The sequence below is a fragment of the Ascoidea rubescens genome (genome assembly GCF_001661345.1).
Source record: "Ascoidea rubescens DSM 1968 unplaced genomic scaffold ASCRUscaffold_4, whole genome shotgun sequence".
NCBI classification, from domain to species: Eukaryota; Fungi; Ascomycota; class Saccharomycetes; order Ascoideales; family Ascoideaceae; genus Ascoidea; species Ascoidea rubescens.
The window spans coordinates 807,931-822,947 of NW_017962916.1; the positions used below are offsets into that span (position 1 = coordinate 807,931).

The 15,017-nt window shown below is 32.6% G+C and overlaps 8 protein-coding genes across 8 annotated transcripts; 2 read left to right on the top strand and 6 right to left on the bottom strand.

Moving 5' to 3' along the window:
- Positions 1–393: 393 nt before the first annotated feature.
- Positions 394–1,908, bottom strand: ASCRUDRAFT_7454 (cyclin family protein; the record flags this gene model as incomplete). Its single annotated transcript, XM_020192726.1, has 1 exon — positions 394–1,908. The coding sequence occupies one exon, from the start codon at positions 1,906–1,908 to the stop codon at positions 394–396; it is 1,515 nt and encodes a 504-aa protein (XP_020048312.1).
- Positions 1,909–2,240: 332 nt separating this feature from the next.
- On the bottom strand, positions 2,241–2,525 carry ASCRUDRAFT_75236 (uncharacterized protein). The gene has a single exon (XM_020192981.1). It carries the CDS (start codon positions 2,476–2,478, stop codon positions 2,314–2,316), a length of 165 nt encoding a protein of 54 aa, XP_020048313.1. The 5' UTR covers positions 2,479–2,525; the 3' UTR covers positions 2,241–2,313.
- A 518-nt stretch (positions 2,526–3,043) lies between these two features.
- On the bottom strand, positions 3,044–4,580 carry ASCRUDRAFT_7455 (cyclin family protein; the record flags this gene model as incomplete). The annotated part of the gene is made up of 2 exons (XM_020192732.1): positions 3,044–4,417; positions 4,575–4,580. The coding sequence occupies 2 exons, from the start codon at positions 4,578–4,580 to the stop codon at positions 3,044–3,046; spliced, it is 1,380 nt and encodes a 459-aa protein (XP_020048314.1).
- Positions 4,581–5,653: 1,073 nt separating this feature from the next.
- On the top strand, positions 5,654–6,373 carry ASCRUDRAFT_75240 (uncharacterized protein). The gene has a single exon (XM_020192983.1). It carries the CDS (start codon positions 5,676–5,678, stop codon positions 6,318–6,320), a length of 645 nt encoding a protein of 214 aa, XP_020048315.1. The 5' UTR covers positions 5,654–5,675; the 3' UTR covers positions 6,321–6,373.
- A 15-nt stretch (positions 6,374–6,388) lies between these two features.
- On the bottom strand, positions 6,389–7,975 carry ASCRUDRAFT_33594 (metal cation transporter MSC2; the record flags this gene model as incomplete). The annotated part of the gene is made up of 2 exons (XM_020190444.1): positions 6,389–6,644; positions 6,900–7,975. Coding segments are annotated over 2 exons (1,332 nt in total), but the record flags the coding sequence as incomplete, so codon positions are not given.
- Positions 7,976–9,280: 1,305 nt separating this feature from the next.
- GDA1 (guanosine diphosphatase) lies at positions 9,281–10,603 on the bottom strand (the record flags this gene model as incomplete). Its single annotated transcript, XM_020190394.1, has 1 exon — positions 9,281–10,603. A coding segment is annotated over one exon (1,323 nt), but the record flags the coding sequence as incomplete, so codon positions are not given.
- Positions 10,604–12,066: 1,463 nt separating this feature from the next.
- Positions 12,067–12,810, bottom strand: ASCRUDRAFT_16866 (uncharacterized protein; the record flags this gene model as incomplete). The annotated part of the gene is made up of 1 exon (XM_020189454.1): positions 12,067–12,810. A coding segment is annotated over one exon (744 nt), but the record flags the coding sequence as incomplete, so codon positions are not given.
- Positions 12,811–13,751: 941 nt separating this feature from the next.
- Positions 13,752–15,017, top strand: ASCRUDRAFT_7460 (uncharacterized protein; the record flags this gene model as incomplete). Its single annotated transcript, XM_020192750.1, has 1 exon — positions 13,752–15,017. One exon carries the CDS (start codon positions 13,752–13,754, stop codon positions 15,015–15,017), a length of 1,266 nt encoding a protein of 421 aa, XP_020048319.1.

Below are 15,017 nucleotides of genomic sequence, written 5' to 3' on the forward strand. Positions count from 1 at the left end.
AACAAGACAAAAAATAATCAAAAAATGAAAAAATAATCAAAAATAAAAATAAAAATAAAAATAAAAATAAAAATAAAAATAAAAATAAAAATAAAAATAGAATAGAATAGAATAGAATAGAATAAAAAATAATAAATAAATAAAACAAAATGAAATAAATAAGCAACAGAGATACGAAAAGAAGTTGAAGAATAAAGTAAACTATAAAAAAGAAAAGAAAAAAAAGCAAATGTAATATTTATATGAGATAGATAATTTGATGATTATTAAAAGAGAAAAATTTAATTTTATATTATTTTAATTTTAATTTTAATTTATTTTAATTTATATTATATTATATTATAATAATTTAATTTAATTTAACTTAATTTAATTTAACTTAATTTTTTTATATTAATCCATTAATGAATTACCTTGCAAAATGAATTGTTTTGCCCAATGTCTTGAAATTATAGAAGCTTTTAAGAATCTTTTTGAGGAATATTTTTTGAAAAAGCCCTCATGAATTATTGGGGATATTAAGTAATCTATAATCATTGAAGATACTTTTGATAGGTCATTTTTAGTATAACCACCAGAATAATAAACCAAGTTATTATTCCAGTCATTTTTACCTAGTATTTTTCTTGCTATAAACATGGAAGCGGCAGCACAGATAGAGGGTCTAATTCCTATGAATTTATAATCTATTATTGATATTTCTAGTAGGTATTTAGCTAGAGTTCTTGATTGAATATCGTAATCATCAGCTTTTGATATTCTTCGTAGAAATTCCAAGGGGTTTGTATAGGACATGTTAAAACTTAAAGTTTGTAGGATGATTTTTTCGGCTTGAATTATGTCAGTGATTGTGAAGGCATTTAGTTCATTAGCAAAATGTTTTATTGAAGGAATATAAATTTCTTGGTATTTGGCGGAGATGAATAAACAGGTGGCAGCTAGTAGGGGGAATTTTTTGATTATAATTTTTTGTAGAGACAAGAATCTGTCCATTAGGTTGATTGATATGAATAGTGTTTCTGGGAGTAATCTTAGCTTGAGATGGATTTGAACCATCCAGTCTACTACGATTGATCTCATTTTTGGTTTTAAATTGGATTGAAGAATTAGGTAATTATTTGAGGGTAAATTTTTCAATTCGAGTTGGTATAGATAGTCGAAGATATCTTTAACATATTCGTTGACCATCAGTGGGTCGTCATAGTCGTCAGCATCTAAATCGTCCCATTTATAGTTTAGCGAAAGATTATTTTCTCTTATATTATTTATGTCATTTATAAAAGAAGTGTTTGAGATTAGAGAGAAAGAGGATTTAAATAAGGATAAGTGGTCTTTTTTAATTTGTAGTTTTGATTGGAATTGAGTATTTATAGAAGATATGGAAGTTGATTTTACGATGGAAGAGGTGGAGATATTGGATGTATTTATGACATCAAGGGTATTGTTGTTATTGTTATTATTATAGTCATTATTATGGTCATTATTAAAGTCGTTATTGTTTTCTATAATGTTATTATTTTCAGTATTATGGTATTCATTAATGTCAATGATAATGTCATTATTTTTATTATTTGATATGATGGTATTTGAAGTCGGGTTTAAAGATATGTCTGTTAGTATTGATCTTTTCTTTCTATTTTTGTTTAGTAATTGGTTTGATTTCAATCGTGTTATTCTTATGTTTGAACACAACAAATTTTCGTCAAACCTGGATAAATTTTTATTGTTATTATTGTTATTGTTATTGTTATTGTTATTAGTAGTAGTAGTAGTATTCAGATTGCTAAAAGCAGTGAAACCAGATTTAGTAAGATCGTTAAGTTTGTTGTTATTTATAGAAGCAATTGAAAACTGGTTTTTTGAAGAATGAATTCTTGTTGAATTGGAAAGTCTCTTTGAGGGAGCCATAATTGGGAGCCTTTGTTAGGGAAAATAAGGAGTAATGAAGAATAGGAAAACGCAGTGATAAAAAAGCAGAATTGGAAGAGAAGGAACAGATAAAACCCAAGGAATGAAACGAACCAAGGTGTTTGGTGTTGAATATTTTTTTTTCAGAAGTTGGAATATTAAAAAAAACTAGGGTTTGAGATGGAAAGATAGCATTTATGAGAAGCAGCTGGAGAGAGGGCGAGACAGCAAGAGACTGGAGCAGGAAGCAGGACAAGCAGAAAGAAAAAGAACAACAACAACAAGACAGAGAAGAAAAGTAGAGCAAGAAGCAGAGGCAGCTAGAGTCGAGAAGCAGAAGAGCCAGAGCACCAGAAGAGGAAGATATATAAACAGCTGGGAATGGAGCTGTTTGTGTGGTGAAATTCATCCCAGCCGGGAATGGACCGCCACAAAGCAAAGTGCCGCCACAAAGCAAAGTGCCGCGCCCTGCCGGACATTTCCACGCTTTTGGGCCGCGGCGGTGCCCTGCGCCAGTCGCACGGAGAGTGCGTTGGCATGCGTGCTGCTGTGCGCTGTGGATGTGTGCATCCTGCAGCCTCTCCCACACCGCTGGCTCTGTTCTTTCCAGCCTCAAAAGCAGTTTTGGCACTGGCAGCAGAGACAGCAGCAGCAGCAGTAGCAACTCGAGAGGCAAGGGCTAGTGCGTTTTAAGGAAAACTGTGTTGGGGATAGTCAAAAACGAGTGACAAAACTATGTAGGCGATATATAAGGGAATTATTCATCGTCCCCTGCTGGTTTGTTGATGGAAATGTAGAGGTTGGGTATCAAAACAAAAACACTGGCACCACAATCTTTTTCAGACCCTTTGATGCTTTATCGGCAATTTGGGAATGTTTTATTTTTTTTTCTTTTCGATATGGGTTTTCTTTTTTTTCTTTTTTCTTTTTTTTCTTTTTTTTGGTAGTTTTGTTTCTTTTTTTCTGTTGCTAAGGAATTTGGTATTTGGTATTTGATGTGCTGGTAATTAATGGTATTTGAAAGGGTATGTGTAAAGTGTATATAGAGTTAGATATAATAGGTTATGAGAGTCTATAATTAGGTTCAACTAGGGTATTCAGATGATATCATTTATTTATTTTGAAAACCAAACTCTTATTCCATTATATCCCTTTCTTGCATTGTTATCTTTTTTGCCCATTGTCTTGCTAGCACTGATGCTCGCATATATTTTTTTGACGAATATTTTTTGAAGAACTCTTCGTGTACAATTGGGGAAATCAAGTATTCAACAATCATCTCACAGACTTTCCTCAAGTCTTTTTCTTTGTACCCACCTGAATAGTGTATCAAGTTGCCATTCCATTCTCCTCTTTTCAATATTTTTCTTGATATATACATTGCTCCAGCTGCACAGAGTGATGGGCACAATCCTATAAACTTGTAGTCTATCACCGATATCTCTAACAAGTATTTTCCCAAGGTTCTCGTTTGAACATCGTAGTTATCTGCTTTAGATATTCTTCTTAAAAATTCCAAGGGATTTGGATACGACATGTTAAATTCCAACACTGCCAAAACCACTTTTTCGGCATTCAAAATGTCTTCTTCACTAAATCCTCCATCTGTAACATAGGAGAAATTCTTGATTGAGGGCGAGCAAATCTCTTGATATTTTGCAGAGATAAATAAAGATGAAATAGCCAACAATTGGAACTTATCCACTTCAATTATTTCCTTTGATAGAAAACGGTCCATTAAATTGATTCCAATGAACAACGTTTCTGGTAGCAATCTAAATCTTAAATGGACCTCAACCAACCAATCAACTATAATGGATCTCATTCTTGGTTTTAGATTACTTTGCCAGATAAGATAGTTTGCATCAGGTAGAGTTTGTTGTTCCAAAACCGTTAAATAATTAAAGATATCGACAACGTATTCATTTACCATCAATGGGTCATCGAAATCATCTAAATCCAAGTCATCCCAGTTATAAGTTATTTTCGGTTTTTTATTATTAAGAAAGAAGTTATTATTCTCATTATTCATATTGATAGTCGTTCCATTAAGAAAATTATTATTATTATTATTGTTATTAATGTGGTCATTATAGTTATTGCTGTTGTTGTTGTTGTTGATATTATAATTCTCATTAGATTTTTCATTGTTAAAATTTTCATCAATGTTCATATTATTATTCAAATTAAACTCTTCATAACGTCTTTTGATTGATAATCTAGTTGATTTTTCAGGAGATTTCGCTTTATTGTTGATGATGTTAATATTGTGTGAGTTGTTATTATTGAGAGGGTCTCTTTTGTAGTGTGATTGTCTTGGTATGATTATCTTTTGTTGGTTTGGTAGGGAGAGTTGATTGTTCAAGCTTATATTGGTCAAAGCAGTTCTAGTACCATTGATAGTTTCATTAATATTTTCATTGATATTGATGTTGTTGATATTCGATTTGGATCTCGTTAAACGAATATTGTTATTGATAGCATTTTCATCGATTCTTAAAGTAGGGCCCTAAGTAATAAGATAAATTAGATAAATTATGAACATAAAAGCAAAGCAAAAGCCAAGCAAACAAAAGAAAACCAAAAGAAAACCAGTAAATTGAGTTAGTAAATAAGAAAAGAAACAATCAAAAGAAAAAAATAAATAAACAATTCAACAAACATACAGCCATTTTATGGATAATAATTATTATATTACTTGATAAAATAAATTAAATGAAGAGAAATTAATTTGCATTAAAATAAATGGAAAAATACAAGATATAGGATATATATTATGAATAAAAATGAAAGGGTTCAATATTCTTTGATAATGATCTTTGATAATATAATTCTTATCTAGCAATTTTCTATTCTTTTTTTTTAACAAAATTGAGAAAGAAATAATTGAAGTAATGGAATGATAATCAAAAAGAGAAACAAGCTGCAATAAGAGAAAAGCTGTGGTGGTGGTAGTGGTAGTAGTAGTGTTTGTATTGTTGATAGGTATCAGTTTGTTGATAGTGATTTGTTTTGATTTGATTTGTTGATTTAATGTTGACTTGTTGATATTGAGTTTGAGAGATGGTTGCACTGGGAATGAATAAAGAAAAGACGAACAAGCTGAGAAGAAGGAATTGTGGGTCTCTAGTGATTGTTGATAATGAATTGTAGAGTAACTGGAGCAGAAACAGAAATAGGAATAGAATAAACAATTGAAGAAGTTGTTATAGATATATGATTAGAAAAATTTTCCAAAGATCAAAATACTGGAAAGTGAACAAAACAAGTAAAAAGAAAACAAATAAGATAGACTTAGGCAGAGGGAAGTCAAAATTAGTCTCTTATGAAAGGACAGGACCAGAAGTGGTCAAACAGAAGCAAAAAAAGCAGCAGAGGCAGCAGAAACAGCAGAAGCAGTACTGGCACCCAGAGAAAGCCCACCAGCTCCTCCATCCCAGGCAGCAGAGGCAGCAGAGGCAGCACAACTCCAGCTCACAAACCCACTCCGACACTACAGCGACGGCCCAAAACAAAAACATAAACATCAGCACTGCCGTTTTGGGAAAGACCCCCAGCGCTGGTGCTGCCGTTAGATGCATGCACATGTGGATCTCAATAAGTGTGCAGTGCACTCGCAGAAACAGACGCAGGAACACGTGAAGCCGCCGTCTGGCGCCGGAACCAGCGCAATGGGGTGGGAGTTCGGAGAATGTTTTCGGGTTTGGCTTTCTCTGAGATGCTTCTTCTTTCTCTGCTGCTGCTGCTGCCAGTGCTGCTCACTTTCAATGGACGAGAAAAGGATCCTCTCCCACATGAACAAGGACCACAAGTTGGCCATCGAAGACTACCTCTCTGTCTACGGTGGCATCAAGGTCGACTCCCATCTCTCCAACATTCGCATGACAAACATCGACTTGACCTCCATCACCATCACCTTCAACCACACTGACTTGGGAGATCAAGACATTGTCAAGCCTATCCAGTTCGATGCTCCCTTGACAAGCTTGTCTGAATCCAGATTCAAGCTCATTGAAATGGCAAAGTATGCTGCCCAAAAAAGAAATGTTTCCCACTTTCAAATTCAAGATATCGTCTACCCTTCTTCTATCCCAGAATTCACTTTGTTGAGCTTGTTCTTTTTGTTGATCTTTTCGTATTTTAGAAAAGATTTAATCTATGACTCTCTTTTCAAAAATTACTTGAACATTCCTCCAAACATTGTTCTTTTCTTGAAGAACAATGTTCATTATACTATATTCATCACCATTCTAGGTCATTTATCCGAATTCTATCTAATTTTACTACCAAAATTAAGATTCTATAGAGTTCCCTTTGATTTCAAAATTGAATGGTTCTTTTTCACTTTCTTGGAGGGCTATTTGGCAATTAGAAGATTTAACAAGTTGGTTCAAAAGTATTCCTCCCATTAACATGCCTTTCAATACATATGTATATATATACAGGATTAAATAAATATTCATTTAAATTATATTGTTTCTCATATATATGTAATTGTATTATCATACGAATTAATCGAATTATTCTTTATATTTCCATTCACAATATTTGCTTTAAACCCATTTTTCTCGCCGTTATTCACCAAGTTATTCCTGCACCAACAACTACTCGACTCATTCTCCAATTGAATAAATAATTTCAATTTATATTTCTCAAATATTAATTTCTCGCATCGTTTCCTTATAATAGTCGAATTCTCCCCATCCGGATATTGAATATGGATATATCCAATTAATCTGGTTTTCCCTTCATTACTATCCGTATCTTTATGTTCATTTTTATGTTTATTTTTATGTTCATCTTTATTATCATTTTCATGTCCATGTCCATGACTATGGCTATGGCTATTACTATGACTATCTTTATTGCTATGATTATGACTATGACCATGACTATGTCCATGCTCATCTTCATGCTTATGATCATGCTCATGTTCATGCTCATGTTCATGCTCATGTTCATGCCCATCTTCATTTGCTTTTCCTGAATACTCACATTCGGTATCTTTCCAAATCCTAACAACTGAATAGTTTAAAACTCCAGGCAACTCATACAAATCATGCAATAACTCTCTTATTAAGCTCTCCGCATTAACATAACTAGTATTATTCAACCCATCATTAAGATTAATTCTCTCATTATCATCCAATATCAATAACAAATTAAAACATGAACTCTTAATCAATGGTAATGATGATAAAAAAATCAACACGATTATAAACAATGATGAAAATGGATCCAAGACCTTCAATGTGGGAAAATATATTAAAAAAATCGTTGATATAACAACTCCAACTGATCCCAATGTATCGGCTAATATATGTAAAAAAATCCCTCTCATATTTTCATCACTATGTGTTTGCACAAAATTCCCCGTATTAGTATCAAGAGAACCAGAAGATGATTTAAATTTATTAACATCGTTAATCGTATTCAATTTAACATGTTCATCATTGCAATGTTCATCAATGCAATCCAATGATAAATGATTAGGTAACAATGAGTGCGAGTGTGAACTTGAACTTGAACTTGAATGTGAAATTGCGTGTGAATGCCCATGGGAATGCCCATCATGTCCATGATTGAATGCAAAGATTCCGACCAAATTAACAACCAATCCCAATATAGATACTATTAATAACTGGTTAACATTGACTAGTGAAATTGGGTTCAATATTCTATCAATTGATTGAAAAAAAATATCTTGAACTATAGATAAGAGCAATATTCCATTGATAAATGCTGCTAAATTTTCAATTCTTGATAATCCAAATGGATATTTTGATATCAAAATCTGTGATATAATGTTGTTGTTGTTATTTATATTGATATTATTATTATTATTCGAATAAGATGTTGATGAATGTCTAATTAAATACTGATTTTTATTATAAAAAATCGATGAAAATTTCTTTGAAATAAATTTGGCAAACAATCCAATGGCTAGTGATGAACAATCTAATAACATGTGTAAAGAATCTGAAAATAATCCCAATGACCTGGATTTAAAAGAATAAATCATTTGAATTATCATAAATGAAAAATTTAAAAACAAAAATTGGGTTATTGATTTAGTTTCTTTATTTGTAAATAAATTAATCAAAACCAATTTAACCGATTGATACAAGTTAATTATGGATAAAGTAAATGATGAATTTCTCAGATTATTCGATTTGGAAACTAAAAATGGAAAAAAATAATAAAAAACATTCGTAAATGAGTTACCATCACTATTGCTATAATTGTTGTTTTTATTTTCATTATTAACATTATCAATGTGAGTGTGATTGTGAATACCACTATTGCTGTTATCCCCATAGTCTTGGCCATGAAAAATATTGATCTGTGAACTAAGAGGCAGTGAATGTGAATGTGAATGTAATTGTGATTGTGATTGTGATTGTGATTGTGATTGTGATTGTGATTGTGAATTGGGACCTGAGTGCGAATGAGAATGAGCATTGTCAAAATTATTGCTCAATTGCTTATTTAAATTCACATTTTGAAAATTATCATAAAGAGAATCATTATGACTGTGACTATGACTATGAGTGTGATCATGGTTGTGATCATGGTTATGATTATGATTATTGTCATTGTTATGGTTATGGTTATGGTTATGATTATGATGCTCATCTTCATGAAAATCACTTCCATGTTTTTCATGTTCATGTTCATGTCCTTCCTCTCTGTTTCCTTGGTCAGCATCAGGATCAATTTCATGTTCCTCCTTCAAAGGAAATGAAAACAAATCCTTAGAAGAGTAATCTAAAGTGTTATTGTAAACATTTGATACCAGGTAGGGACTACCAGACAAGTTTTTATTTCCAAATTTGCTATTGAAAGAATACCCATCTTTAGGCACACCTGTACCACCAATTATCGGATCAGCACCAAATCCAGCAGCAGAATCATCCATGATCCAAGCAACAGCAACAAAACAAAACAAAAAAAAGCAACCAAAGTCAAACACCCAGTGTATCTCAACTGAAGAGGATTGCAAAGAATGAAAAGAAGCAGGAATATCTGTCCTGAGACGAAACTCCAGTGCAGGTTACAGCTTCTTCGCTTTGTGTCCCCGACACGTGGAAACGCGTCTGTGCGCGACTTGATTCGGTGTTGCGTTCTGTTGCGCTACACATGTTAAGAAGATCTATTCTTAGCGATTGATACTTGATTGCTATTGTTACCAGTATCTGGAAGGTATATGGGTACCGTTCTGGTGGACCTCAATCACAATATGCAATGTATGTGCGTTGATGCGTGTCTTAAACACTGCTACCAATGCACTGGTTTTTCCAGTTTATCATTTACTTTGTATCCATCAAATGTTTAAAATTATCGAGTTAAATAAATTTATAGATGCTTCTATCTAGTTGACTGCACGACATTTCCAGTTGCTTTTGTCCAACAAGGGCAAGGAGGCTCCAAGACACCATCCGAGCTCGTTGTGGTTTATAGTCTTTGCAGTCTTTAGTTCTCTTTCTAATGGAATGTCGTATCCAGTGTATAACAAAGAAACCATAAATGACAAGTCAAGGCACCATTGAGGCTCATTGTGCAATTCTTGCAAAGCTCCATCCATTGCACCCAAGACATTAGTCCAGTGCTTGTCTCCATTGCAAACAACCCTAGTTAGCTCAAACAATTCTCCTAATGTAAACGAGGATGGCATTCCAATTGGGTTTGTTCTATCGTAGAAATATGAAAAAATAAACATGTCTGAATCCTTTTTAAAATTCTTCATTAAAGATGGTTGGTAAACTCCATTAAATGAGCAAGGTTCAGAATCACACTTTAAATCTTTGTTTAAAATCTTTTCTGACAATGCTCTACATTGAGCACCGCTTGGGGTTTCTGGTCCCTTGAAATTGACTTTATACAAAGTGTCATCGATATTGACTGACACATCTTCTGCAATAACTCCAGGGGGGACGCATGGTGAAACTAATGTAGCTGTCGCCTTTTCATCTTTAGATGTAACTGGTAAGATTTTTTGACCGTTAGTTTCATCCTTTAGATAAGCTTCTAAAATCTTAGAATTGATCTTATTTCTACCTTCCATCAAACCATATCCCAAATGAGAAAATTGATATAATTCGAAATCTTGATTACCAAAAGACATTTGATATTTGTATTCACCAGTGGTAATTAGTTTTTCGCCGGTTTTACTATCAAATTGAGGTTCAAATACAATTTGTGTTGAGCCACCACCTAAATCAAATACTGCAGCAGTTTTCTCATTTAATTTTGCATCAGAGTTACCAATATTACCTAATAAATAGTTCGTTGTAATCCACGCATAAACGCCTTCATCTTTTCCTTCCATAATTATGACACCATTTTCATCAATTAATGCAAATGGCCAATCTTTAATTAAATATTCCTCAATTGCTTGTAAGATTTTATTTGATTTTTCAAGACCTAATAACCTCAAGCCAGCTGTAGCTTTTAAAGCAATTGGAGTACAACTGTGTTTATTTTCAGGAATTTTTTTTAACGCCAAGTTTAATAAAGGATCTAATGAATGTTTTGCACCTTCAGCATCGGTATCAAATGATGATAAACCAGGTTTCAACATTTCAAAATCTTCATTTAATAATTTTGGTGGAGTAGAACATGTATCAAATTTATAGATATGAACTCTTGAACCAGTAGAACCTGCATCTATCATTATAACATACTGTTCATCATTAACACATTCTTGATTTGATTTTAATGAAGACGAAGACGACAAAGACGATGATGATGATGATAATGTATCGGATTTATCATTAGAAATATAATCAGAATCACTATATTGATCATTATTTTTCAAATTATCGGAAGAACTTAACTTTGGATCCTGATTTGATGTTGAAAATTCTTTATCTGCAATAATAGTGTTTGGATTGGTATTTGAATTACCATTTGGATTTGAACTTGAAATTTGGTTGTTACGATATGGATCACTTGCAATTGGTCTCTCAAAATCACCATCCTTAGGATTTTTATCATCTTCAATAAAAGTATTAGAGCTTGGATAAGGTGGCTTCTTACTATCACTATTATTTTTCAAGCTGTCAGTTTGGCTGTTTGGACTGAAACCGTCAATGTTATTACTGTTAATACTATTGGGATCTGTGTTAATATCAGCGTTTGTATTGGTGCTACCACCTAAATTAGATAGTCTATTTTGGTTTCCATTATTAAAAGCAGCGGTTTGTTGTTCGGCTACATTATTATTATAAATCAAAATAGTGAAAAAAAAAAATAAAAACAAAGTCCCCAAAATGATTCTTAATCTCTTTGGGGCGCTGTTGATTTTGTTGAATGTTCTTCCCATTTTGCTGTTATCCATGTTTCAAAAGCTACCAGATTGCCAGAAAGTAATAGACATCAAAACAAACTGTAGAGAATTAATTGTCGAAATAAAAAAGATCAAAGTAAAGATATTCGCTAGCTACAAAATTAATAGGAAAAGAGAAAGATAAAAGCAAAATAACAGGTGTTTCATGTACACATCTGCAAGATTCGGTGCCTCTTCGTGTTTATGCGGTTTCTTTTTTTAGCAGAACCTTAAAAGTGGTTCTGCTGCCCTTGCTGCTTTAGCTGGTTCTGCTGTTTTAGCTGTTCATTGACCTAGAAAAACACTTCGTGTGAACGGAGAACATCCGTGTTTCTTAAGAGATACATTGCAATCAACTGACTGGCTTTTTTTTTGTTTCGCTCAATGGCCTGTGCAATAGGCATACCCTTGAGTAATAACGTCGATTCAATACGATTTTGCCCCAACTGGCGAGTTTCGTATTTGGGAACAACCATTCGGTTTCTGCTTATAATTAACGAGTATAGTCTGTCCTTTGAAGTAAAATCAATGAATTTCGGGTTGATTGGGTTGACAAAATATACTGGGTATTCAAATCCAGCGTATTCTTGGTAGATCACCTTAGCTGTCATTTGAAGTTCTTCAGTAGCAACACCACCGTATCCAACATTATTGTTTGAAAGTGTTAATGACATGCTATTGCCACCTGGGTTGTTATCAACCATCCTGGCCCGCAGATTTTCAGCGCCGTTATTAATACTCTTTCTATCGTTATTGTTATTATTATCACCACCACCATCATCATTATCATTGGTACTTGGACCATATTCGATTAAATTAGGGCCATCTATTGATTTTGATAAATAAATATAATGATCTATTTTTTCTTTGTTTTCTAATGCCGCCATTGCAGCTCTGAGACTTGCTTCTTTAAAGTTAGGACCAATGCCCTTGCCTAGCACTTCATTGTTGAAAGCACAGTTAACAACATAAGGCCTTAAACCAAGCGAATCACCAGTTTCTATAATGTCATATTTTGGAACTAAGTTACTTGAACCAATTAATTTATATAATTCTGATTTAGCAGTCTTATCCAAAGGTTTTAAAAGATTTGCTTTAACACTTTCTAAATTTGGTTGAATTAAAACATTGATCCAATCTTTAATGGTATCAAACAAATCATTTTGCTGAACTAAAGCGCCAATATATGAAAGGAAAATTGATACGTAAATTTTCCGTTTCCATCTATTAACTGTACAAGAATTATTGACAACATTTTCATGATATTTAGTTTGAAATTCTTTATCCAATTCATATAAAGTAGAACAATGGTCTAAAAACTCATCCTTTACTAGTTGTTCTTTTAATTTGATTATATCTTGATGGTTATAATCAGGAAAATTTTCATTAATAATTAGGGTTACAGCACTAGATAAAAAACTTTCACCAATTACAGCTAAGACTTGGTTTTTTTTAATTTTTGAATTTATAACACCAAGATTGGTTTTATTGATAATTTTATTTTCTTCAACTAAGGATTTATGATAGAATACACAATCAAACAATTCATCATCATAAATATAAGGAATAATGGGTGGATAAACACCATCATAATGTTTGTAGATGTTAAGGTTGTGATTATTATAAAAATCATCAATAGGTTCTGCGTTGCTTTGATTGATGATTTTGTTATTTTGATCTTCGTGATGCTTATTATTGTTAATATCAACATTGTTATTATTAGTATTACTGTTATTATTAGTATTACTGTTATTATTAGTATCACTGTTATTCTTGATACTATTATCATTATTGCTTTTTTTTGCATTATTATTATCGTTTGATAAATCCAATTTATCGTTTAATTTAAAATTTAAAAATTTATCAAAGATTTTTAAATTGCCTTTCAAATAATGGTCTTTTAACTGTAAACCTAATTGAAATTCCTTCCTTTCATTTAAAGATTTTTTAAGAAATAAGCTGGTTAAACTACTTGGGTCAACTGCAATCTTATTTGAAACGTCGTTAAAAGTGGGAAATTCAGTTTTCAATTGATTTAAAAACATCAAAAAAGTGTTTATCTGTCTAAAGTAAGAAAAGTACTTTAAATTCTCATCGTTATCCAGATTCAGAGCAGATGGTGTTGTCTTATTGTGCTTGGGTTTATCAGAAGCAGGATCACTGACAACAGAGACAGAGCTGACAGGAACAGAGCTTGTAGCAGTGACAGGAGTAACACCAGAAATGTCGTCTTCTGAGAAATCAGAGTCAACCACCAATGTAGCTGACTGAGATGGAGAATGGATCAATTGAGCATCAAGCCTGGATCTCTTCAACGAAACAGCACTGAGCTCATCTTCCTGCTTTCTCTTCATCGATTCCATGGCCGCTGAAAGTGAAGAAGCAGTTGTGGGAGCAAAATCAACTTTGAGACTTCGAAAGACAGGACGGGTAACAGTTCGAGATGGTGGAGTTAAGCGCCGAGCTTCCTTCTCTTGCTGTTTCTGCTGTTTCTGCTGTTTCTGCTGTTTCTCCAATGTCTTCTTTTACTGCTCGCCTCTTTAAGAATGGCTTGTTTCTCAGAGAGATAGCTATTCTGTCCAGTGAGTCTTCTTTTCTGCTTCAGATCGTTGATAAGCTCGTTAATAATCAGGCGCTGCTTTCCATTGATGTTGATCATTTGCCACTGCAAATCGACTCCAACAGACGAAAGATCATTGTTTTGGATTCAATTCACTCAGGAAAGGGCAGATCGTCATCAAGCGATCCATATCAGCAGCTCTTAAAAATACTATTTAATAGTGAAAATTTGAATGTCGACCACGACTACTATAAAACTGACTCAATTGATTTTATCTCCAATTTCTCTTCGAATTTGCTTAAAGCAATAGATTCCTCCAATAAATTGCCTGTTACTCTAATTATTATATCTGGTGATACCTCCATTAATGAGTTCGTCAACAACTTGCCTCACATTCCTGATTTTCAAAATGATATCTTAATCTCAGTTCTACCTTTGGGCTCAGGTAATGCGTTAGCGAGCGAATTAAATATAATTGACCCAATTGATTCAATTAAAAAACTAATATCAAATTCTTCCAAGGGATCAAAATTACCTCTATATAACGCAACTTTCTCAGATGGCTCCTACTTATTTTTAAATCCCGAAATCAAAGTATCTTCTTTTAATTTCTTTTTAATATTCTCATGGTGTTTCCATGCTTCTTTGGTAGCGGATTCGGAAGATCCCTCTTTAAAATCAAAAGGTGTTGAAAGATTTCAAATTGCTGCTAATTATAATTTGAACAAAAAAATTCAAACTTATAACTGTGATTTATCGATAAATGATCAACAAATTGCTTCAAATTCAAACTATTCTTATTTCATTTTATCCGCGGTGAAAAATCTTCAGGATAACTTCAATATATCTCCTTTATCAAATCTATTAAATCAAGATTTGTATTTACTTTTAATGCATTATAACAACGATATTGATGGTCAATCAAACAACAAAAATCTATTAAATGTTATGAATCAAGCATTTAATAATGCTAATCACATTGATGATACCAATTTTTTTAAATCAAATCAATTAGATTATTACAAAATTAAAGATTACAAAAATCATAACAATGATTTCCAAATCAATTTAAAAATTAATGAATCAGAAAAAAACATGTGTAGAGTTTGTCTTGACGGAACAATAATTGTTGTAGATTCGATCAATGATACTCAAAAATTTGTCCAAATCAATAATTCGGGAAATAGTTACAATAATTGGAATCTATTTATCTTAAATTAA